We start from the raw sequence: 23,504 nt of genomic DNA, 5'->3' as shown, positions 1-23,504 counted from the left end.
GGTTGTTGCCAGCTCAGACTGAGACTTAAATTCAAGTTGATGTTTTGATGCGACAGAGTCGCTTTTAATCCTCTCTGAATCCACTACGCAGGGAGAGACAGAGGAAAGGGACATTAGCTCACAGCAAAGGACAGTAAACAAGGCATCCCGAGCGGCACAGGACGGCAGGAGAGGCTCAGCACAGAACCGGTAAGGATTTTCCTGATAAATTATTATTAAGCAGGGGTAATGATACGGGCTATAGCAGTGCAGCACAGCAGAGGGGTTTGCTACCTCGGAGGAGGCTGCTGCCTGGGGAGGGCAGGATTCAAACCATTCCCTTAGGCTTGTCCTGACAAGCCCAGAGAGCTGTGCTTTGCTTTTAGTTTTGCTTTACTTTGTTTTTTTGAGAGGGGTTTCCAGCACCAGCAGCCTGACCTCTGGGAATGGCAGGGATTCCCAGCCTTGCCCCGGAGGATCAGCCCCATCGCCCGAGCTCTCCTCCTCCTCGCTGGCTCTGCTCAGCCCTTGGCTGCAAGGTCTCCCCAGGGCCCTGTTACCCCAACCAGCCCCTCTCCCGGCGTCTCCTCCTGCCATGCTTTGAGCACAGCAGCCAGGGAAGGGCTCACCGAGCCTTCGTGGGTCTGCGGTTGCTGGCGGTCAGGACCCTGGAGCAGCAGGGTCTCAGCCGATCAGCAAAAGCAGCTCAGACACTGCCCAGCCCTTCTTCCTCCACCCTCCCCACCAGCCTGCACCCTCTCAGGGCACTTGTCCCCCGTGTTTGATTCAACAGGGACGGGATGAAGCTTTAGTGCAACGCTGGGCTGGTGCTTGCACACGGCGATGCTGCCAGCCCCACTATAGCTGAGGCCAGGGGGCAAGGAAGGGGGTGACAGGGCTGCAGGAGAAGTCCTGCCCCAACAGTCCATGTCTGGTGGCTGCCCTCGGCTCACCAGGGCTTTCCAAGTGGAAATGCCTTTCTCACCACCAAATCAAAGCTCTTTCCAGCAAGGGTGGGAGCGGCCAATGCCGGGAACTGCCTGCGTCCGAGCTGGCAGAGGCGAGGCCTCTGGAGAAGTGGGCACCCTGCCCCTGTTCTTCTCTCCCTGACTATTCCATCACTTATTAAAGCCCAGAGCTGCGCCGCTCCTGCCCCGGGGCTGGGACAGACCTCATGGATTTCCTGCCCCAGCAGTGCCACGGCAGTGGAGGCGGCCAGAGGCAGTAGCTCTGTAGCCTCGTGTGCGTTTGCTCCTTGCCCCTCATTAAATAAACATCCCAGAGTTATCAAGAGCTGCCAAAAGAGCTGAATCAACATTAATTAGTAACCAAAAAGATTGGTCAGAAAGGGAATGATGGGAGCAAAATACACAGGCTGTTGTTTGTCTACAGTAGTGAAAGTGCAGAGGGCTCCTGCTCTCCTTCCCTCCAGGCTTCTCACCTCTGGCCCCTGGTCCCCCACGCACAGGGCATCTGCCCCATCCACAGCCACCCTGCCTTCAGGCTCCCCAGGTCTGCTCCCAGCCTTGCTGACATTGAGAAAGCCGAAATCCCAAGAACAAGTCCTCCAAAACGGTGACATTTTGGGCAAGCAGAAACCCAGGGCTTTTCCCTTTGCCCTCTGAGCATTGCTCCCCCATCCCCTCTCGTTAGGGTTTTTGTCTTGCCAAGACCAGGCTGGGAAAGGGCCTGCCCTTGAGACGGAGGCTGGGAGCTTTAATACCGTGAGATTTCCTATGAAATAAGTGTGGCAGGACCTCAAAACTGGTTCCTGGCTCTGGACTGCTGTGCCCTCCAGCTCTCTGAACCAGTGCCCAGCCTGCATCCGGACTGGGAAGGCTCTGGCAGCAAAGGCACAGCTGGTGGCTCTCGGAGCTGCCTGCATGCATGGGGAGCCCTGTCCCCCCCAAACGCACCCGGCTTGATACGGACTGCAGGGTATGCTGGGTGGGAGAACGTCTCTGCCCCTTTTCCCCTGCTCTGACCTTGGCCTGTTTGTTTTCTCCCGCTGGGGCAGGCTGAGCAAACAGTGGATGCCAGGGCCCCGGCCGCAGCTGCGCTCCAGCCCGCACAGTCGCAGGAGGGCTGCGCTCCCGGCTGCCCAGGATGAGGCTGCTCTTCCCTGCCCTTGTGCTGGCCCTGCTCGCCGCTGCCCGTGCTGCTGAAGGTGAGCCGGAGCCGGCCAGCCCTACGCCGGCTGCCTCCCGCTTGCAGCCAGGGTGGGGATGGAGTGAGTGCGGCTCCGGGGCTAATGGAGGGGCTGGGGAGGGTGAGGAGGGCACCAGGTGGTGGCTGTGGCCACTGGCCACTGGCCACGTTGGCTACACCTTGCAGTGTGGGGAGAAAGCAAGCAGGCAGCACAGGGCTATACGTGGTGCCTGGGCAAATCCCGGGCTGTCCTACAGCTGGACTACCAGCGTGGAGCTGGGACCCTGGCACAGCCTGGTCCATGGCTCCCATCCCAGCAGGACCTGGGTGGGAGCGGGGAGAAGTCCTGCTGTAGCCCCTGGTGATGGGGTTGACCATGGAGAAGTGGGGTCCCCCCAGCCGGGACGTGCCCGTGTTTGCTTTCACCCCTGCAGCTGGGCTGGGGGGGAGGCACCGGCCCCACTGCCCACCCACATTACTCCTCCCGTGCTGGCGGGTGGCTTTTGCAGATTCCTGTGCGGGCCGCTGTGAGGATGGCTTCGACGCACGGCGTAAGTGCCAGTGTGACACCCTCTGCGTGTACTACCAGAGCTGCTGCAGCGACTACTCCACCGTCTGCAAAGCCAAAGGTACTGGTTCTGCAGCCGCCCTCCCAGCTGGGGCAGGGGCTGCCGGGCTGGCCGTGGGTGCCTGACACTGCAGGGGCTCGGAGGGGTCCGTGCTGGGTCAGGTCTGCACCCACCTGTGTCCACAGAGCCAGGATTTGGTGCTCAGGGTGCTGCAGCACCAGGGATTTTTGGCAGCTGGCTCACTGCTGCCTGCGGCATGGGGTCCATGCAAATCCGTATTGCCTGGGAGCAAGCGGCTCCTGCACCCAGACCCTGTGGGAGACGCTCAGGGCTCTCCCGGACCAACCTGCTCCCTCCCACAGTGACCCGGGGAGACGTGTTTGCCTTGCCGGAGGATGACTACCTCGACTACAACCTCACCGTCGAATTTGGCACTGTAGCGGGTACCGAGGTGCCCCCCACAGAACTGCCCACGTCCCTGCCACCGGCGCAGGCCACACCGGAGAGCGAGCCGGACCCCAAGGAGACGCTGACGGAGGTGCCTGTACAGGTGGTGCCCACCACGCTGGATGGGCTTGGGGAGCACAACCCCGTGGAGGAGCCCGAGGAGCTGTGCAGCAAGAAACCTTTTGATGCCTTCACTGACCTGAAGAACGGTTCCATTTATGCTTTCCGAGGTACCTCGGGGACCTTTCTTGGGCACATGGGACATGCTGCCGCACCGTCACCCTGTGCCGGCGGTTGCGGTCCCTCCTGCCGCTCTCACCTCCCCTCTCTTCCCAGGGAAGTACTTCTATGAGCTAGACGAGAAAAGCGTGCGGCCCGGCTACCCCAAGCTCATCAGCGACGTCTGGGGCATTGAGGGCCCCATCGACGCAGCCTTCACACGCATCAACTGCCAGGGCAAGACTTACCTGTTCAAGGTGGGCAGGAGCCTGACTGCAGGGCTCGGGGTGCTCCTGCGGCAGCCGGTACAGCCCCCCAACCCACCCTGGCCTCACCCTGGCACCCTCCATGCATGCACACACACACACACAGTGGCTGCCAGATATCTCCAAATCCCTGCGGCTGTCCAGGTCCCCAGGCAGCCACAGCCTCACCACAGGGCTTCCCAGCGTCTACTCGCTCCTCTGGGCAGACCAGCACCGTGGGAATGCTGCACCCAGTTCCCTGACCCCCCCTCTGTCCCGCACCCCCCCAGGGCAGTCAGTACTGGCGCTTTGATGACGGAGCCCTGGACCCCGGGTACCCACGCGACATCTCCGAGGGCTTTGAAGGCATCCCGAACGACATCGACGCAGCCTTCGCCCTCCCCGCGCACAGCTACCACGGCAATGAGAGAGTCTATTTCTTCAAGGGTAAGGGCAGCTGCGCAGCCCCGGCAGAACCTGGCACCAGCAACCGTGGGCAGGACACCCCTCTAACTACTGCTCCCCCTCGAGTACGTGTCCCCCACTAATGCCCCGCGCATCTTCTCCTAGACAAGTACTACTGGTCCTACGACTTTGCCCACCAGCCCACGCAGGCTGACTGTGAGAAGTCCTCCCCCTCCGCTGTGTTCAACCACTATGCCTTCATGAACCGGGACAGCTGGGAGGACCTCTTCCATGTCCTCTTTGGCAGCAGGATGAGTAAGGGCTGGGCCAACGCCGGGGCAAAGGGCTGGCGGGTGCCCACATTGATGGGGTGCGAGGGGTGCAGACACCCAGGGAGGAGGGAGTGATGCCTGGAAGTGCAGGCAGGCTGGATGATCCACCATGCTGGGCAGGAGCCCAGGCTTTGCACAGGAACCCCCCCCAAGGCCACAGCTGCATCTCCCACAGCATCCCAAATCCCACCTTCTGCAGCCCTGATGCCCCACGCTACCAAGCCCATCACCAGCCACCTCGCACCACAGCGTCGCTGCTGGGGAGTGTTTATTCCCACTGGAGCTGGAGGTGCCACAGGAAAACCCCAGCCCCAGGAAAGAGAAATGAAAGATGGAGAGGAGGAGAAGGGGCCTCAGGAGCACAGGGCTGATCCCAGACAAGGGTTGGGCGAGGGGCTGCTCCCAGCTCTGCCTGGCCCATGTCCCCATCACGCATCCCAGCCAGGCTGGGATCCTTTGGAGCATCCCTGTGGGTCTCGGAGCAGGTGCTGGGGGGCTGCCTGTGGGGCTGGGCTCAGCTCGCCCCGAGACATTGCTGCCCCTCTCACCCTCTGCCTCTTTGCCAGTCGGGGCGAGCAGCCCGCGGTACATCAGCAAAGACTGGCGGGGGGTGCCCAGCCGGCTGGACGCTGCCATGGCCGGCAGGATCTACGTGGCCTCCCAGCAGCCCCGGAGAAGGAAGTCTCGCCGCCAGCGCAAGAGGTACAAGAGCCATCGGTCACTGAATTTGGGTTTATGGGGCTGGCTGCAAAACGACTCCGACTCTGCAGGTGTCGAAAGCGACTGGCTGTCGGGCTCCCAGTGTGAGACCCTCCAGAGCGTCTACTTCTTTGTAGGAGGTGAGTGTGGGGCAGCGGGATCTGGGAGAGATGGAGAACCAGGGCTGCCGGGGCAGGGGGAGGTCTCCTCTCGCTCCGTGATGTCCCTGAGCTCCGGGATGCAGTGGGAACCTTCCCAGCCCAGGGCTGGCAGCGAGGGCTGGCACCTCCCCACAGCTCTGCCCCGCGGGCAGTCCTGACAGCCATCTCCCCTTCCTCCCAGACAAATACTACCGCGTCAACCTGCGCACCAAGCGTGTGGACCTGGTGCAGCCCCGCTACCCCCGCTCCATCGCCCAGTACTGGCTGGACTGCCCGCAGCCCGGGGAGGAGAGCACCTGAGAGGGCTCCGCCAGAGCCGCCCCAGCAGCACAGACCCTAGCTAGACAGAAATAAACTGTGACTGCCGTGCAGGCTGGAGAGCCCCGTCTGTCCGTCCATCCATCCGTCCCGTGGTCTGCGCGGTCCTTGTAGTCCGAGATCCCCGTGCCCCCGAGAGCTGTGGTTGTCCCCCCAGGTATAACAACTGTGCGTCGGCTGTGCCAGATCCCTGCTGCTGGCCCGGTTCACGGCGCGGCTGCGGGTCCTCAGATCTGCTCCGCCAGCCACTCCGGTGCTTCTTCCCACTGGAGGAGAGGGATGGTGCCGGCGGCTGCCAGCCAGGAGCCAGCAGGGTCAGGTCTCCAGCATCCCCGGGATCAGGTCCACAGCCCCATGCATGAGCAGCTGGGCTCCGGCTGGGTGCCCATCCCGGAGGGACCCCATCTGAGGCACTGCCTGGCCTCCCCCCGCTGCCCTGCTCACCTCTTGGCTCTGGCGATCCGGGCCACGGTGGTGCTGAAGGAATGATCCTTCCCTCAGGGCTGGAACGGCGCTCGGGACCTGGCAGCTCCCGGGGGAGCGGGTGCCGCTGAGATGAGCTCCTGCTCCTGCCCCGGCTCCTGCCGTGAGGACACATGAATAAACCCCGACCTGCTGCCCCACCACCCCCCGTAACCCCAGGGGCTTCCTGAGCTGCAGCTGATGCCCAGGGGGGTGGCCTCAGGCCCCGGCTCTCACCGCTTCCCCTGGTGCGGCTGCGGGTGCCCGGGGAGCTGATGGGAGCTGGGAAAATCCGTGTTCTCCTGGCCGGGCGGCAGGATGCCAGTGCTTGCCTCGGGTGGGACCGGTTGCGGCAGAGGGGGTCCTGGCAGCACCTGGGGGGTAAGCAGAGCAGTCAGGCTGCTGTGCCGCGCTGTGCCACCCCGCTCCGAAGAGACCCCCGGGGCCATACCTGGGACACGATGGCATCGGCCGGCCCAGGGCAGCAGTGAGGGCACCCCGGGCAGTTGGGGCGGCTGGAGGTGGGAGGCAGCTTCTGGAAGAGGGGATAGCAGCGGGAGGGTGGTTGGTGCATCCTCACCCTGCCGTGGGCACAGCATCGCACGAGGATGCCTGTGGAGCCCGGGGACCCCCACGCTCACCGGCAGCCAGGGGCCGGAGGCAGGTGTCGTGTCAGGCTGCCGGAGCCTCGCAGGGTGGCCAGGGGGGACACGGGGGTTGCGGGCACTCTGGAGCGGGGGCTGACTGTCATAGGAGCTGTGGGTGGTTCTGCAGGATGGGCCAGCTGGGATGTCACCGCTGGGGTCTGGGGACAGCCGGGGCTGCCTGGGGAGCAGCGAGGGAGCAGGGCAGGGCACTGGCAGCCTCCGAGGAACCTCTGAGCCCTGCCCGGCCCCAGGGAGTCCCTAGGAGAGGCTGGCTGACACAGGGTGCTGCCCAGCCGGGGGCTCTGGCTGCCGCACCGGTCCCTTGAGCCCCTGCTTATGGGTCCTGTGCATGCCCCCCCCATACCTCAGCTGCTCGTTCTCCACCACAAAGTCCCGCAGGAGGCCGTAGAGGCTGGGCCAGGCTGGGGCTCCCTCCTGCCCTTCGAGAGGGGAGCGATGCAGCCCTGCGGGCCCGTACCTGCCTCCCCAGCCTGGCCGTGCCCCCGTCCTTGTGGGTGTCCCAGGGACCTCCACGCTCCTTGTTGGCACCCTCGGCAGGCACAGCTGCTGGCGCAGGGAGAGGTTTTCCAGCTGCAGGGCATGGATTTCTTCCTCCAAGGTTTGCAGCAGCTTCTCCCGGGACACCTGGGAGTGCAAGAGGGTGGTTCAGAGGGGTCCCAGCAGCAGGGCAAAGCACCCTACCCGCAGCCCCTGCCTGCTATACCCGGTTGGCCAGGGGCCTGGTGGTGACCCTCCGGGCACGGCTGGCATAGTGCAGCGTGCTCAGCGTCTCCGAGAGGCAACGTGAGGATGGGGAGATGCAGGCGACCTGCCGATGAAGAAGAGCCACAGGTGAGCTGCCAGCCAGGGGGTCACCCATTCCCCTCCACGGGGCAAGACCCTGGCCCCCTTGCAGCTTTGTGCACCCCTGCCCAGCCTCCTCCATGCGCGTACCATCAGGGTGATGCCTGAGCCGCCCAGGGAGCGGGCCAGCAGCCGGGTGAGCTTGCTGTCCCGGTAAGGGATGTGCATCCGCTTCCCTCGGGGTTTGGCCAACAGAGAGATGCAGTGTCCTGCCGGAGGATGAGCCACAGAGGGTTGCAACAGGGTTCTGATGGGGACCAGTAGCTTGTGCTCCCATGGGGGGGTCCCCCGACTCTTACCCAGTGCCAGGAGGCTGCGGTTGATGTTGTTGGCCTCCACGGAGAGCTCCCCAGTGGAACCGGTCTCCTTTACCCGCTCGCTGCCAGCCAGGTCCACGAAGCACAGTGTGCCCTGCTTGCTGGGGCAGGCGCTGGCCTGGGGGACCAGTATTGGGGGGAGTGATGTTCTGGCCCCCCTTACACCTTCCCTGTGGCCCACCGCAGTGTCCCAACCCCTCCGTCTGGGATCTGGCTCCCTGCTGCTCACCCCGCCAACGCATTCTTGGGGAGGAGGATGTGATCCCCCCACCCTGGGGCTGTCTGCACCCCCAAGAAGAGCCCCAGGTCCCTGTCCCCCCCCAAGCCCTCCCCCCTGTGCCCAGCACAGGACACGCGCTTACAGCCTGGCTGCGGATGTGGACGGTCAGAAGAGCGTGGCTGCGGCTCGAGTGCCTGTTGAGGGCATGTGCCGAGGTCCGTCGTCTCTGGGATCCTGCCAAGGGAGGATCGAGAACTGCAGGAGGGCACGACGGCTCATGCCCCGGCACAGCACCCACTGCCCACCCCCTGCCAGACATGAGCCTGCCTGGGGTCTGTGGCAGGATGGGGAGCTGCCCCTCTTGGCTGCCATCGGAGCCCCACACCAGGTCCGGCACCCCCCAAACATGCCCCTCCATGGCCCCAGCCCCGCACCCGTGGCTCAGCACCTTGCAGGAGCAGGTCAGCGATGGCCTCCAGGCTGTCGAAGTCCACGCTGAGCTGGTTCTCCACATAGAAGCCGCAGGTTTTGCTCCACCGCAGAGGAAGGGCACATGGTGGCCCAGGGCTCAGCAGGTCCCGGACCTGGGGGGTACAGCGGAGGGGAGGCACTGGGGAGAGGGGGCACGGGGTGCCAGCAGGGTCCGGCTGCATGGCTGGGCAGGCACTTACCTGCTCGTTGTAGATCTCCAGGTAGGAGGCACTGAGAGCCAGATCAGAGCCACGGCTCCGGCTCTGCTCCAGAAGGCAGGCGAAGGACCTCTGCATCAGTCCCAGCAGCCCCGGGGCCGCCGGCCGGCTCTCGCTCTGCAGAGATGCGGGGAGGATGAGCAGTCGCGCTGCTTTGGCACCCACCTCGTCCCACCGCCCCAGCACCCACGACCAGGTGAGAAGAACCTGTCCCACCATCAGGATCAGGTCAGGCGGTGGGGATGGCGTTGTACCTGGGTGAGGGGTCCCATCAGGGTGTAGGTCTTTCCCGAGCCGGTCTGCCCAAAGGCAAAGACGGTGCAGGAGAAGCTGGGGAAGATGCTGAGCCTCAGGCATGGCCCCAGGTGGTGACACAGGGATGCCACCTCCCGGCACGGCCCCAGCAATGCAGACCTGCCAGTAAGGCCTGGACTGGTGCAGCGCAGCGGGCACGGGGTGAGCCAGGGGGCTGGGGTGCAAGGGGGGTCTCGCCGGGACTCACCCGTCTATCGCCAGCTCCACCAGCTGCCTCATCCCGCTGCCTTCGAACACGGCCTCCTGCGAGGCTCCCGCGTCGAACACGGCGCTGAATCCGAAGGTGGCATCGTGCCTGGCTGCGCTCACCTGGGCACAGGGATGACGGTGGCTCAGGGGGTGCTGCAGTCCCCACCCCTCCGACCCCCAGTGGGGAGCTGGCACTTACGTGGACCGTGCCGTCACCGAGGCTGTGCACAACCCGCCGGTCTCCTCGCCGCGTCTCTGTGCAGGTAAGTGGCCGGACCCTAATGGTGGAGGGGAGTGGATGGGGACACAAAGGTATCGCTGCAAGGGGACCCCCGGGGAGCCCTGCTATGACCCTGCAGGAGGGTCCCCAGCACGTCCCCAAGCCCTTTGTGTACCCTCCCTTACCTCAGCACCACTCTTAGGCGTGTATCTCTACCCACCACGGGGCCCTCTTGCTTCTCTCCGGGGCTCCTTTGGGGAACAGAGGGCAGTGGGGTGGTGGGTGCCCCCCAGCTGGGGGACCTGCCCACGGGCACCCCAAGGGCTGGGTAGAGGGGCCCACGGTCACACTGTACTTGTGCCATCCTCCACTCCCCGCTGTGCCCTGGGGCCTGGCAGGGAATAGAGCGCAACATCCCCCCATGTCCCTGCAGAGGGACTGTCCTGTTCCCCCCTCCCAGCCTTTCTGGGGTGCCAGCCCCCCGCCGGCTGTATCGGCCGGGCGGTCGCTGCTGAGGCCCTGCCTGCCGCAGTCCTGGGGTGGCCTCCGTCCCCTCCGGCTCCCTGCCGACTTACGGTCTCTCCTGGCCCCATGGCAGCGTTTTAGGCCGTGTGCCCGACTGGGGTTCCCACTCCTGCTCTCCCTCCGGCTCCATTCGCCCCCCCTCCCCAGCACCCCCTCGCTCAGGGTGCCCACAGCACCCGGCCGGTCCCGGCGGGAGCCACCGCCAGCCAGCCTGGGCTGCCCCGCACAACAGGTACCACCGCTCCGGTTAAACATTGACCGGTGCCAGCCCCGTGGGAGAGCGGCCACGGCAGGGTGGGGGACGAGGCAGGGCGGGGGGGGACGGGGACGAGGCAGGCAGTGACACCTCGGCCCTGGGAGTCGGGGAGGGGGTTCAGGGAGCCCCGGGCTCCTGCACTTGCTGGGGGTCCCCGACCCACCGGTCCCCAGTCCCCCCTCCCAAGCCCTGGGATCCTCACGGGGCCCACCGTGCCTCGACGGTGGGGTGGGATGGGGTGGGGGGACACCAGTACGGGCAGCTGGTGGGATTACTGGTCCCCGGGGATGCTGGGGGAGACCGTCGCCGGAGCGGCCGGGGGGCTTTCGGGGTGCTGCCGTCGGGGGGCGCGGAGCAGGGACCGGCCCCGGGAGCCGCCGGGGAAGGACGGGGGGGGGGGGCAGCACCGCCCGCTCGGGGCGGTCCCAGCCCGCCGGGGTCGAGGCGGGGGGGGGGCGCGGAATAAAAGCCGGGGCTGCGGCGGCGGGGCCGGGGGAGCCGGGCAGGATGAGCGCGGCCCCGGGCACCTCCCGCACCCCCCAGCCGTTGCTCCGCTTCCCCGACGGGGCGGGCGGACCGGGCGGCGGGCGGGCGGGGGGGGGGGGCCGCGCCCCGGGGCCGTGCCCCTGTCCCTGTCCCTACCCGGGGGGGCCTCGGAAGAGGCGGAGGACCACCTTCAGCCGGGGGCAGCTGTCGGAGCTGGAGCGGGCCTTCGCCGCCGTCCCCTACCCGGACATCGCCACCCGGGAGCGCCTGGCAGAGCTCACGCAGCTGCCCGAGGCCAAGATCCAGGTGAGGGCCGAAAGGACATCCCCCCTCCTCCTCCTTCTCCGTCCCTTCCTCCCGGGGCCGGGACCCCCCCACCTCTTCCGCGGGGCTGCCCGGTCCGGCTGCCACAGGTGTCTGACGGTCGTGTCCCCCCCACCCCGCTCCCCGCCCCTGCCCGGCCCAGGTCTGGTTCCAGAACCGTCGCGCCCGCAGGATCCGCAGCGCCAAACCGGAGCCGCCGCCGCTACCGCCGCTGCCACCGCCCGGGGAACGGGGTTCCCCTGCTGCACCCCCCGACGGCACCACCCCGGGACCGGCCCCTGCCCTGCCTCCGCCGGGAGCCCGCAGCCCCGCTCGGGGCCTCCCCACCTCGCTGGGCTCCATCTCCGACCTCATCTACAGCGCAGCCATCACCAACCTGGGCGAGCCGTAGCTGTGGTGGGGACTCCCCCCCCGGCACCGAGGACCCCCCCGGCTTAGCGCCACGATTTCATTAGGGTGTGGAATTACTGCCGGTCCTGAAGGTCCCGAGGATGTCATCCAATATCCTAAATGCCGGTGCGGCCGTGGCGGGGCCAGCTCCCCATCAGCCCCCTAATACCGACTAATCTTTCAGAAAAAATACCTTAATCTGAGGCCGTATCCGCAGATGATTGTGGCGCGGCCGCCCCTAATCCGCAGGCACGTTCGCAGGTGCCGGCAGATCCCCCCTGTATCGGATATTAAAGCGTGTTTGCAGAGGGGCTTAGCTGCCATCAGAGCATTAATCACCGTGTCCGGCCCTGGCAGGGTGCCCACCCGGCAGGTGTCCAGGTCCACAGGGCCCGACGGTGCCAGCCTCGGCATCCCCTCCCCACCGCGGATGCACTGAGCTGGCTCCGCTCTCTGCTCCGTGGCACCCAAGAAGCCCCCGGGGCTCTGCGTTGAGGTGCTTGCCCTCCCCTTCAACCAGGGGAAGCTGGGCACCCTTTGGCAGGGGAGGTAGAGAGCCATGCACCCCTCGCTGCCCCGTCTGCCGGCGGGGGCCCTGCCACATCCCGTGGCACAAGCAGGCAGCTACGGCTCGTGCTCCTCACCCAGGCACCGACAGCCACAGGGCTGCGGGTCAGGAGATGCGGCAGCCCCTGCGTGAGGACGCTGTACGAGCTACGTGGAGCTGAGCTGCTGCAGACAAAGCCGAACTGGGTGCCAACCGCAACGTGGCTGTGCCGGATGCCATCATCTTCCTGACTGGAGGCGGAAAGTGCTCGCCCCCAAACACGAGCTGCGTTGGGTGCTGCCATCCGAGTCACAAGGGAATGACACTCCCCCAAAAGCGCGTGAGGGAGCAGGCAGTAGCAGTGAGGGCAGGCAAAGGGAGGTTTTGGCAGGAGCAGGATGCGGGATGCAGAGGGAGAGGGAAGATTCACAGCTCTCTGCGGTGTCTTTTAGATGCCAGGTCGGCATTCCACATAACAACGGACGTCTTCTGTCAGGAAGGAAGAAGGTTGCAAACACACAATGTTATTTATTTCCAGAATAAAAGGACAGCAACTTCGCAGGAGAACGGGAATGGTGGGAGCTAATGCCCCTCTCTGTGTTGGGGTGGTGACAGTCCACAGCTGTTCCCTCTTCTGTTGTGCAGCTGCAGGATTTTTAATCCACGATTCATTTCAGGAACGTTAAGGAGCGGGAAGCAAAGGACGAGGCCTGAGGAACGCAGCAGCCTTCCTGGTAGCAGCAGCAGGTACAAACAGATGGTAGAAGATAAACCTGCCCCAAATTAATGACTCCTCGGGAGGGTGAAAGCCTCCAGCACGAGGGCTGCAGTTCACAGGGACGCGTGCGATTATAGTTTCCCAAGGTCCCCTTCAAGTGTCCGCACCATTACATACAGTTCGGCCAGGCCAACCACCGAGGCCACAATTACCGCTGACAGGACACGCTGGGGACACAAAAAGAGAGATAAGTGACGCTGCACGTGCGGTCGAGCTGCCGCTCTGCCTGGCCCAGAGCGTGCCACAAGTGTGCTCCAAGGCTGCAGGCTCACTCACCGCTGCGGTCTCCACGAAGACGTACTGGCTGCCCAGGTACGTGCAGGCGAAGGCAGCCGCCACAGTGACAATGAAGTTGAATATGGTGATGACAACGGCTTTAACAGAGCGAACTGGAGAGAAGGGGGAAAGATGATTGTGCTTTTAGGTAAGGCTTGGAGAGTAGGGCTGGGGACAAGCTGTAATCCTGTGGCTGCCTCAGCTGGGCTACAGGAATACTTGAGGATTCACATGCTTTATGCCTCCAAAAATATTTATAAGAAGGACCAACAGGCTGCTCCTTTACTCAAGGAACACTTTTGTGCATTAAAACCTTCCAGTGAGATATTTGGAGAGGGAAGGGCTGCCTAATGTCAACAGCTAGCGATGCGATGGTTCCCATGACTGACCTGTAAGTACACACTGCCAGGCATCAGCAGGACAGGCAGCCACTCACCTTGCCTCCCAAATTCAGCCAACGTCCCATTCATCTCCTAAAAGAAGGGATTAAAACAACTTGTGAATGGTTGTATTTTAATATTAACTGCATAATAAAAGCAATGCCAATGCCCTATCCTGTCCCCAAGACTCAGAAGTTCTGAGGGGGGGCCCTGGCAGCGGTTGGGTGGGCTGCGGCCGTTTCTCTGGGTTTTTGCTTGTGTTCTGATTCAAGGATGTTGAGAGGGGATCATTTCTTATCAAAGCACTTCCCAGAGTGTGAGTGTCTTCTTGCATGTGGGTTCTCTGCTGCAGGTTTGTCTTTAGTAGAGACACTAAAGGGTCTCACCTTGTCCTCCGTGTTCAGGCAGCTGGCAAGAACTAAATGTTGTAAAGCTCTGCAGGCTCTTTGTCAAATTGCACGTGGTTACACAATTTCAAACACCAGATACTAGGCAGGGGGAGGCAGGGAAGAACGTGATGAGCACACAGATATGGGAATACTCCTCTACTTCTCCACTGTTTGAAAGGAGCATTGCTGTCACTACCCAGCTCTGCTAAAACCACTCTGTTTCATAGATGAAGTGGCTAAGCTTGACAGAGAGAAAAGCAGATCTTCCCACAAGAGTTAATGCAACAAGAGGATACGTGCAGGGTCTTAAATGCACAGGGATGCCGGATACAGTGTGGGGGAGGGGTAGCAGGATGGGATCACAAGGAACGCCAGCAGGAAGGGATGCTGGCTTGTCCAAATGGTCACCGTGCCAGAAGATCTCAGCTCTTCCTGGGAAAGAACGAGTGCCCAAACATTACCCTGTTTTTTCAGCTTTTACCTTAGCAGGAATGATCTCATTTTAAAACTATGAGGAAAATGTAGCCATTCAGAAAAAGGCAGCACAGATACTCCCAGTAAAACATTTACCGTAGGTGCTCCCAGATCAAAACCCGAGATCTTTGGCATGGTGAGCTGTTCTATAAGTCAGCGTCTCTTCTACTTCACCATCCCGATAGCCCTGTCCTACCTCTGCCCTCAACACCATACCTGTTGTCCCCATGCATTTACAGCGTGCACTCCTCAAGTCCCTGCCCGCATTCCCTCTGTGCTGCACTCACTCTAAGGGGCAAATTTCCTTTGCTATCTGTCCGGTTGGTAACAGATGCGTTTTTGAGGAACGTATCCTGACAGCAGGTGATGCAGTAGGCCCCTCACCTGGCCGGTGATGTTGCGGGTCATTCGCCGGTACTCCTCGTTGGCCAGCTTGGCTTTTATCCGCTCCAGCCGGGCCACCAGCTCGGGGTTCTGGGGGAAGAGCAGAGCCACCGTGAGGGCCGGCGGCCGCCATCATCCCCCGCGGCCCACGCCCGGCCCTCACCTACCCGCGGCGGCACCGGCACCTCAGGCAGGTCGATCTCGCTGCCTTCCAGGAGCTCGTGTAGGTACAACGGGGACCCTACGGGTGGGGGACGCGACGGTTAACGGCGGTCCGGCCGGTCGTGGCCCGTCGCGCCAGGGGCGGCGCGGCCTACCTGCCTCCCGCAGCGCGGCGTGCAGCCTCCGCAGCAGGCTGAAGGCCACCAGGGCGCCTTCGGAGGCCAGCGCCGCCTCCAGCTCGGCCCGCAGACCGGCGGGCAGCCCCGCCAGCTCGCCGCCTTCCACCGCCTGCCGCAGCCGCCTCCCGGCCCGCACCGCCGACGCCATCTTGCCCGGCCGCCGTCGCCTAGGCGACGCGGAGCGCCATAGAGCGCGACGGCGGGCTAGAGCGGTGCCGCCCGCCCCCCGCGGGGGCCGCCGGGATAGCGGAGGTTGGGCGGAAGGGTAAGGCGCGGTGCATTGTGGGCTGGGCGGCGGGGTCGGGCCCGGCCGCGGGATGTCGGGCTGCGCGGCGCGGCGGTACGTGGCGGCGGCCCTGAGCCGGTGCCGGGCCCGTGGGCTGCCGCTCTGGGAACCGGCCCCGGCCCGTGGGCTGCGGCCCTTGGGTGCGGGGGGAGCCGCGGCCGTCCCGTTGCTGCTGCCGCCGAGGCGGCACCTCTCGTCGCGGTGAGGCCTGCGGGGAGGGGGGGACTGGGGCCGGGGGGAGCGGTTTAGGGGTGTGGAGGGGCTGTCGGGGGGTTGGGGGCTGCGAGGGGGTTGTTTGGGGTGGGGAGGTGGGGTTAGGGGCTCTGAGGGGGTGTTTGGGGTGGATGTGTGGGGGAAGACTGGGAAGGAGTTGGGGGGCTGTCGGGGTGGCTGGGGTAGGGATGGGGAGGGGAGATTGGGCTAAAGGGGCAGCTGGGCTGGGGGGTGTCCAGGGCGGTTGGCAAAGGGGAGATTGGTGAAGGGGTGGGGGGCATGGAAGGGTTTGGGGGACTGGGCACCGTAGTGCATAGCGGGGCCCCCGTGGGGGCTGCGTGGTGTCCGAGGGAGGTGTGAGGCTTCCAGCGTGGCCAGTGCCTGGGGCTTGGGTGCTGTGTGCCACCTGGCCCAGGGGCTGGTTCAGCCCCTGCACACTCACCAAACTACCTCTCTGCTCCTAGAAACCGTCCCGAGGGCAAAGTACTGGAGACCGTGGGGGTGTTTGAGGCACCGAAGCAGCACGGCAAATACGAGACGGGACAGGTAAGCGGTTCTGGGGAGTGGAGCTGACCCTGCAGGCTTATTCCACAGAGATCAGGTAGCTGAGTGATTTACCCATAAGGAGGCTGCTGCATTGTAGTAGAGGGCCAGAAGTTTCACAGTTCAGTGCTCCTTGTCTCTGCTGTGTCTGCAGTTTGTCAGTCATCTGACGGTAGCAAGTTGATAAGAATCTGCAGCATAATACAACTGTTCCTACAATGGCATTTGCTCCTCTGGCCTTATTTAAGGGTTTTGTCCCTCTAGGAGCAGAAGAGACAATCACTGAATTTGGGAAATAAGAACTAAAGTTGTCATTTCTGTGCTTGTGCCTCAGACATCTGTTTCCGCGTTCCGCAGTGTCTACCGTGCTGGTCTCCTTTCTGCACTTCTGATGTTCTATTACTTTATTACTGGTTTAGTCATTCACTTTTATGGGTAGAGATGACATGAATTTCTTGTCTCATGCCAGACTGCTTGTGTTCCCTCTTTGTTTCTGCTCTGGGTTTGCACAGTGGTGATTCTCCTTGTATTCCCATCCCATGCATTGATACAATTTGTAAATGTTTCTAGTTTTACCTCAGTTGACAGGTTTTTTAAATACTATCAGAAAAGGGCTTTTGGCTTCATGTTTTCTGTTGTGTCTAAGTTGATTAAAGCTTGCTGTGTATTCAAATGCAATTACTTGTTCCTTTCAGCTATTTCTTCACAGTGTGTTTGGCTATCGAGGAATAGTCCTGTTTCCCTGGCAAGCCAGGCTTTATGATCGAGATGTGGCTTCTCCTGTTGCAGAAAAGTAAGGATATGTTCTGGTGTATATGCTGTTGTACTGCTACATTTACATTTTGTATTGAGTTTCCTGGTTGGGGTAAACAAGTCTTTTTAAGGAGGACAATGGTATGGGTCTGTTTTGCATGAACATAAACTAGAAGAGAGGTGCTTAAAGAAGAGACATTGCGTGAGTATTAATTTTGTGTTAATTAGAGACAGGATGGAAGTATGAAGGGTGAGAGTGTACATGAAGGAAATAAAAAAAATGCCAGCAGCATGATTTTTTTTTTTTAAATTATAAAAAACCACCTTTGTGTTTTCCTTTTTTAGTTAGGTCTAGGCACCTGTGTTAAAATTGCAGGCTGCTGCTTCTGTAGATTGCCAGTGAGTTGGATTCGCCAGCTGACAGGTTCAACCCACTAGGCCAAGTTCATCCTTCGTGTGAACTGAGTCACTGTTCGCTTCTTTCCCCTCTTCCATCCATTTTCCCCCAGCCTATGTTGGAGGTGTGCTGGGCGAGTGTGCATGTGGAGTTGGGAAGGAATGAGGAGTAAACAGAGAGAGAATCGGAGGGCAGTAGAAATACCTACCCCAAACAGGAGACTGAACTGAGCAGACGGAAATTCTGAGTTGTCTGAAAACAGGGCTGTTGTGCCTGTGACAAACACTGTTGATTGTCATCTTGGCTCATCTGTCGTTGTGTGGGTGGCTGACATGAGTTTAATTTGGATGAAACCGAATGATTACAGACTGCGAAATGTATTTAAAAAAAAATAATATCATTGTTTATGCATGTGCTTGGTCCTGGTAACAACAGTTTGCTGCCATCCTGTGCTTGAGCTCAGTGTTCTGCTTTTCTTTTTAGAAGCGAGAACGCGGCAGGCCATGGTTCCAAAGAGGTCAAGGGCAAAACGCACACTTACTATCAGGTGCTAATAGATGCCCGGGATTGTCCACATATAGTAAGTAATCAATAATCTTGGTATTGAAACTCAAATATCTTCTCTCTGAATGGTTCAGATGGACAGGCACTGAAAGAAAATGGCTCTGATGGCTAACTTGGTTGTTTAGAATTTTAGGACAAATTTGTTCTTCAAGTCATATTCTCCCTGAGAAATATAATCTGGAATGTCATATGACTGTTTTCTGGATCATGTTTCCCTTTTCCAACCTCATTTCCTTATCCTGTTGGCATTCCTATTCTGTTGCGCGCAGGTCCTTATGAATGTGGGTTGCAGCACTGAAAATGCTCTTCACTTGTTTGAGTGGACAATTAGTCTAGAGGAGTTAAAAGGAGAGATGTTCTGAAGTGAATTGGTTAAATAAAATAAACATTACACACTTTAGAAACCACAATAGTAAACTGAAATATGACTGGAAACTGGCCCACAACAGTCCACACAGGAAAACATAAACCTTCCTTTTTCTCAGTCCCAGAGATCACAGACAGAAGCAGTGACGTTCCTGGCAAATCACGATGACAGCAGAGCCCTCTATGCCATACCAGGTCAGTAAAATGCACCTATACCCTCTGTGGAGATGTGGGTTGTCACAAGGTGAGGTCAGAAGAGTCACCAACAGTCAGCCTCTGCCAGTGAAGCAGTAGTTCCTACAGGACATTACTGTAGTGGATCTGTCTGTGCTTTAGGGCTGTGCTAGAAACAACAGAATGACTAAAGTACATGACTCCCTTTTGGATGGATGGAAGTTGGGCAGACTCTGATCAGACATAAGCATGCCTACGTTGTGCTCTTGAGACATAGATCCCATACGCATACCCTGTTGCATACGGGCTATTCTACTTTATTACCAAGACAGCTAGATCTCTTCTTGTCCTTTGCATTTCCTGCCCAAAGTCCTTTTGTGGCAGTGCAGTCACTTCCCAGGCAGCGTGACTTTATCAGAGAAATCATTCTATGGAAAAATCTCACTGAAGAACACTGCCAAAGGTTATTACTGGCCTGTTTTCCTCCATGCTTGCTTTCTTGGCTGCTGCTGCCAAAATCCTTTTCTTGACGTCTCAGTAGTGTGATCCATTTCTCCATCAGGACAATTCTGAGCTGCTCTTCACTGGGGAAGTTCAGTGGCTTTTGGGGTTTCTTTTTCAGGTTTAGACTATGTAAGCCATGAAGATATCCTTCCCTACAGCTCCACTGATCAAGTGCCCATCCAGCATGAGCTCTTTGAGAGGTTTCTCATGTACGACCAAACAAAAGGTAATTTCTGGCTTCAGAGGGAACTCTTCAGAGCCAGATGCTTGAGGTACTCTATAACAAGTACCCAGAACCCATCGTCTTAGATGTGGTGTAAAAATTGTGGTCTGGTTTGGGTTTTGTTACAGTAAAGCCTCCTTTAAATTATTTTTGTAACTATGTGAAAGGAGTTGCTTTGAGAGGAGAGCACTCTGGATACAGTCTCCTCATAAACTCTCATCTTTCCCTCCCCACAGTTCCACCTTTTGTAGCAAGGGATACACTGTGTGCATGGCAGGAGAAGAACCACCCCTGGCTAGAGCTTTCCGATGTACACCGAGAAACCACAGAGAACATCCGCGTCACAGTCATCCCTTTCTATATGGGCATGAGGGTAGGTCTGTGTTGCATGTCGCTGTGTTAGTTCTGCGATCTGCTTAACTTGCATGTTTTTCTAAGACCAGTTTACTGAGTGAAGGTACTTTCTGCTTACTGGAGAAATGACTTTTTAATCACAGTTGCGATTTCATTGTCACAATATCCAGCAGAGGTATGAACATGAAACTGTTTTGTCATACATTTTTGGAGAACAGCTCCTGCACGTTGGCTTTTGCTTGTTGTTTGTAGGATGGGAAATACCCTCTGCTCTTCTGCAGAACTCTGTTAGCAAGATATTTAGGAAGGCTTGTGAATTGATCCTTTACTGCCTCAGTCACAGATGGGTGTGTGTGTAAGGGGGCCCCAAGGCCATCTGCCCTGTAATAACAGACATATCTGTTATCCTGCCCAGTGATGAGGTGCTGTGGGTATCTACCCCTGTTTCCTGGCTCTAATGTGGGTTAGAGGGTTTGGCTAAAGCCTTCTGGATTTAGCTGATAACGATTTGCTCTTTATAGTGTAAGAACTTCATGTGGACCATCCAAAATAATGAGGCTCCGATAGACTTCTGAGTGGGAGGGCTGGGAATTACTGCAGGAGTTTGATTTCCAAGTCCAGACGAGCACAGCTGCTGAGGAGTCTGCGCCGTGGCAGGTGGACGTTTTGGTGTGGAATTGCAACTTCTGTGGAGCCCAACTGATGCTTGTCCTAACCTTGTCAGAAAAACAGGTGCCCGAAGGCAATGAAATGGGTGTTTCTAGCTCTGTAGAAAGTGCGTAATTAACATGGAGATCAACCCTCCGTAGTCACAAGATCCTTGCAAATCTCCCACCTCATGATTACATGTCTAGAGCAGAGCCAGTGCCAGGCGGTAACTGATGGACTGCTTCGGAGAGCAGCTGTCTTTGTGCTCATGTGAGTTGTCTGCGTCAATCTGGCATGGAGCGAGAGCCCCTGTGCTTGTGCTGTGCTGCCAGCTGAAGAGGTTTTGGCGCTGAGCGTTGAAGGGCAGCTGCTAAAGTCTTTTGTTTCTCTTGACAGGAAGCCCAGAATTCCCATGTCTACTGGGTAAGTGCCTTTTGTTTCACGAAGCAGCTAAAGGGAAGGAGTTTATTTGCTGTGGCATCATTGCTGTGTGATAAGCTCTGAGGGAGAGTAGCCCTTGCCTGGCAACTGTTTCCCAGTATCGGCTATGGGTTATCAACTGTTTGCAGCCGATTCCAGTTTGTGATAACAGCCTTTCTTCTGTCCAGTGGCGCTACTGTATTCGCTTGGAGAACCTTGACAGCGAAGTGGTACAACTCCGAGAACGGCACTGGAGGATATTTAGCTTATCTGGCACCTTGGAAACGGTCAGGGGCCGTGGTGTTGTAGGAAGGGTAAGTATCGTGTAGCTTCTCTTGGGAAGTGCAGCCCTTTGCTGGAGTCCTCTTGCTTGGGTTGATTTGCCAGTAAATTGCTTAGTGGGCAGTAGAAGTAGATGGAATAGGAAACTGGTAATGAAAAAAATCACATAAGCTTTTCATCTGAACTGAAACTTCACACTGAGTATTAGAGAATGATCCTAAATGACTGGTAATGGGAAAACTGGAAAAATACGTGATTCTGGCATTACTCGCTGGGTGAGTTGTTTGCTGTGTAATTGGTAGCGATGCTCAGGTGTGGATCTCTCTGACTTTCTTCTCGCTATGTGAATACAAAATATAAATTTCCTGTTGATGCCTGTCTGTAAGGAATGTTAAGATCTGTTGCTGATGCAGAGTGGTCTCTTCTTGTCTTCTCAGGAGCCAGTTTTATCCAAAGAACAGCCGGCATTTCAGTACAGCAGTCACGTCTCCCTGCAGGCATCCAGTGGTCACATGTGGTAAGAAGCACTTATTACTGCAGTAGTGATTTAGATATAGGACCCCACAGCGCTGAGCTGGGACGCAGTTTGCAGTCTGGAGTTATGGCTGAAAGGTGGGTGGAATTGGTCTGGACAGGACGGGACATACTTGATAGTTAAAATTTTTATGAGCTTCTCTATAGCAGTATTGCAGTTAGTGAGAAGATGATCTATTGATTCTCTGCACCAAGAGAGGTTCCAGGCTAATTTATCCTTCTTCTGTGGTCCATGCTAGACTGGATTTGCAAAGACATGAAGCGATTCTCTTGTCATCTTCTGCTGTACTCAGTTTCTGTCCCTTTCAGTCCTTGGTGCAAGAGGCAAGGCTTCATGCTGGTGTTTCCCTAGGCAGCAGGGATGCGTGCACTGGTATCCTCTCTTTGGAGAGGTCTGGGCTTTGATTCTATCCCTGCGTGAAGCTGTGCGGTTCTGTTTCCACGAGGAATTGGCACGTGGGGTTATTCCCAGTTTAGGCCAGATAAGGCCTTCAGCCTAACTGGTGTTGCAAGTCCCCCCTTCCATAACTGCAGCTAGGAAAGTGCTCAGCTGAGTTGTTGTTTTGCTGTGCCGCAGGGTTCAAGCAGTTTCCCTCTGTTTGCATTTCAGATGGGTTAGCACATTTAGTGTCATCTCTGTGTGAACAAGAAATGCACAGGCACCTCTTGCCTGCTCTATGAAAGGTCTTTCTAGCTTGCATTTTTTGAGTAAATCTGTTTCGGAGTTAAGCTGCGTTGGAACTGCCTTTGAGTTAGGAAAAGCAAGAGAGCAGCTCTTTGCCTGTAGGACATACCCTTGTTTTCCACGTTAATGCATTTTGAATTGCCTGAATGCATGTCCTGGGGAATAAAACCAGCTCGTTTAGTAGTTTTTCACTTTCTGTCTGCCTGCTGAAGAGAAAGAGACAAAGGTTCTGCAGCTCAGAAGCTGCTCAGTTTGACTTCTGGTGTTCGATTGTGTCCTCTCCATCATGACAACCTGTTAGTTTATCTCCACGATCCTCTTGCCTGTGTCATGTTCTGCAGTACATTTGTCTGTAGTTCAGGGCAGTAAACAAATTATTTGTTTGTACAGGGACAGGCAGATTCAGTTCTGAAATACCCTTTCTGAAATGCAAAGCAGAAACTATTCCAAATTACATCTGTGATGGGATTTCGTGTTGTTGCAGACTTCTTAACCAGTGGAGCTTCTGCCAAGAAATATGAATCTGAGTTTATGTGTAATCGGTTTGTAAAAATAGCTCGGATGGTTCTGTCTCCTGTGGGGTGGGAGTTAGGTAAACACTGCTGCAGATGTGTGGAGGGCGCTTACCTCCTGGAGGCTACAATCATGACATCTTTATTCAGGAAATGTATATTAGAGATGTGATGTAAACTGCCCAGGAGTCTTCCAATAAATGAGTCATCTTGGCAGGCAGATGTACTTGCTGCTGGATGGGCCTTGCAAATGCAGCCCTGGAGTCCCTGTGCAGGATATGGAAGAGCTTGTGTCTTACCTTCTAGCTGATGATTCCTAGCTGTGTTCGTCCCTGGCCTCTGCATGATCTCTGCCATTATTTTGCAGGGGTACTTTTCGATTTGAGAGGCCTGATGGCTCCCACTTTGATGTCCGAATCCCACCCTTTTCTCTGGAAAGCAACAAAGATGAGAAGACCCCCCCCTCCGGCCTTCACTGGTAGAGCAGACCGAGTGCTGAGACCCACAGAGACCTGTGTGTGTTGTAGACCTTTGCCTCCCCATTATGCTGCAGCCAAGAACATGGAGCTTTTAAACATTTTAAACCATTTTTAACTGTTGTCTAATGGGGAGGCTTTTTTGAACTTTAATACTGGCTCTCTTGGGCTGCTTGTAAACATAAGCTGTGTTCTAGTTAACCCTTCCCTTTGTGGCACCTGCTGGGGTTGGAGCTGGGGGATGTAGATCTATGCTGCTGCAGAAGACTGGCCCCCTCAGCAGGCCTGGACCCTTTCCAATGTGTTGTGAATTCTCTGCAATGTGAGGTTTCTCTAATAAACTGGCCCTTCCAGTTGCAACCAGTCTTCCTTTATAAACCAAGGCCTAGGCTTTGCATCCAGCCTGTCCCAGCTTGTGCTCCCCCTTGTCCACATGTGAAGCGGAGTCAGCCTGGATTTCTCACTGCTTCAGAAGGCAGCAGTGATGCTGGTTTAGGGAGCAGGAATGTGAGCTCAGCCTTCCTGCAGTGCAGCTGCTTTCTGGGATTTAGCCAGTGAGCTTCACTCCTCATTGC

General features: G+C 58.2%; 5 protein-coding genes across 11 annotated transcripts; 3 read left to right on the top strand and 2 right to left on the bottom strand.

Moving 5' to 3' along the window:
• The first annotated feature begins 39 nt into the window (after positions 1-39).
• Positions 40-5,575, top strand: VTN (vitronectin). The gene is made up of 9 exons (XM_075032693.1): positions 40-189; positions 1,997-2,146; positions 2,637-2,756; positions 3,059-3,373; positions 3,480-3,619; positions 3,898-4,054; positions 4,178-4,327; positions 4,911-5,183; positions 5,386-5,575. Exons 2-9 carry the CDS (start codon positions 2,086-2,088, stop codon positions 5,502-5,504), a joined length of 1,335 nt encoding a protein of 444 aa, XP_074888794.1. The 5' UTR covers positions 40-189; positions 1,997-2,085; the 3' UTR covers positions 5,505-5,575.
• Positions 5,523-12,076, bottom strand: KIF12 (kinesin family member 12). 6 transcript variants are annotated; one of them, XM_075032686.1, is made up of 16 exons: positions 11,620-12,076; positions 9,631-9,696; positions 9,425-9,503; positions 9,224-9,345; positions 8,976-9,051; positions 8,704-8,838; positions 8,481-8,616; positions 8,175-8,266; positions 7,795-7,930; positions 7,586-7,704; positions 7,356-7,460; positions 6,996-7,276; positions 6,626-6,809; positions 6,436-6,519; positions 6,222-6,358; positions 5,523-6,103 (listed from the first exon to the last, which is right to left on the bottom strand). In XM_075032686.1, the coding sequence occupies exons 1-16, from the start codon at positions 11,985-11,987 to the stop codon at positions 5,545-5,547; spliced, it is 2,679 nt and encodes an 892-aa protein (XP_074888787.1). In that variant the 5' UTR covers positions 11,988-12,076; the 3' UTR covers positions 5,523-5,544. The 6 variants fall into 6 exon arrangements, with proteins under 6 accessions (XP_074888787.1, XP_074888786.1, XP_074888785.1 ...); XM_075032688.1 differs by having other exon boundaries at positions 5,598-5,814; positions 5,967-6,103; positions 8,481-8,838; XM_075032687.1 differs by having other exon boundaries at positions 5,598-5,814; positions 5,967-6,103; positions 7,586-7,930.
• Positions 10,716-11,435, top strand: SEBOX (SEBOX homeobox). The gene is made up of 2 exons (XM_075032697.1): positions 10,716-11,018; positions 11,179-11,435. The coding sequence occupies exons 1-2, from the start codon at positions 10,734-10,736 to the stop codon at positions 11,425-11,427; spliced, it is 534 nt and encodes a 177-aa protein (XP_074888798.1). The 5' UTR covers positions 10,716-10,733; the 3' UTR covers positions 11,428-11,435.
• Positions 12,077-12,747: 671 nt separating the features above from the next.
• On the bottom strand, positions 12,748-15,197 carry VMA12 (vacuolar ATPase assembly factor VMA12). 2 transcript variants are annotated; one of them, XM_075032696.1, is made up of 6 exons: positions 14,972-15,197; positions 14,822-14,895; positions 14,655-14,744; positions 13,417-13,500; positions 13,028-13,140; positions 12,748-12,918 (listed from the first exon to the last, which is right to left on the bottom strand). In XM_075032696.1, exons 1-6 carry the CDS (start codon positions 15,141-15,143, stop codon positions 12,900-12,902), a joined length of 552 nt encoding a protein of 183 aa, XP_074888797.1. In that variant the 5' UTR covers positions 15,144-15,197; the 3' UTR covers positions 12,748-12,899. The 2 variants fall into 2 exon arrangements, with proteins under 2 accessions (XP_074888797.1, XP_074888796.1); XM_075032695.1 differs by having other exon boundaries at positions 13,464-13,500; positions 14,972-15,191.
• Positions 15,198-15,264: 67 nt separating this feature from the next.
• POLDIP2 (DNA polymerase delta interacting protein 2) lies at positions 15,265-23,289 on the top strand. Its single transcript, XM_075032683.1, has 11 exons — positions 15,265-15,482; positions 15,959-16,040; positions 16,733-16,830; positions 17,671-17,767; positions 18,237-18,312; positions 18,914-19,021; positions 19,255-19,391; positions 20,417-20,443; positions 20,629-20,754; positions 21,160-21,239; positions 22,821-23,289. The coding sequence occupies exons 1-11, from the start codon at positions 15,313-15,315 to the stop codon at positions 22,933-22,935; spliced, it is 1,116 nt and encodes a 371-aa protein (XP_074888784.1). The 5' UTR covers positions 15,265-15,312; the 3' UTR covers positions 22,936-23,289.
• The last annotated feature ends 215 nt before the right edge of the window (positions 23,290-23,504 follow it).

The sequence above is a fragment of the Buteo buteo genome, chromosome 7 (assembly GCF_964188355.1).
Source record: "Buteo buteo chromosome 7, bButBut1.hap1.1, whole genome shotgun sequence".
NCBI lineage: Eukaryota > Metazoa > Chordata > Aves > Accipitriformes > Accipitridae > Buteo > Buteo buteo.
The sequence above is the reverse complement of the archived record's forward strand: the minus strand, read 5'-3'. Positions and strand labels throughout refer to the sequence as shown.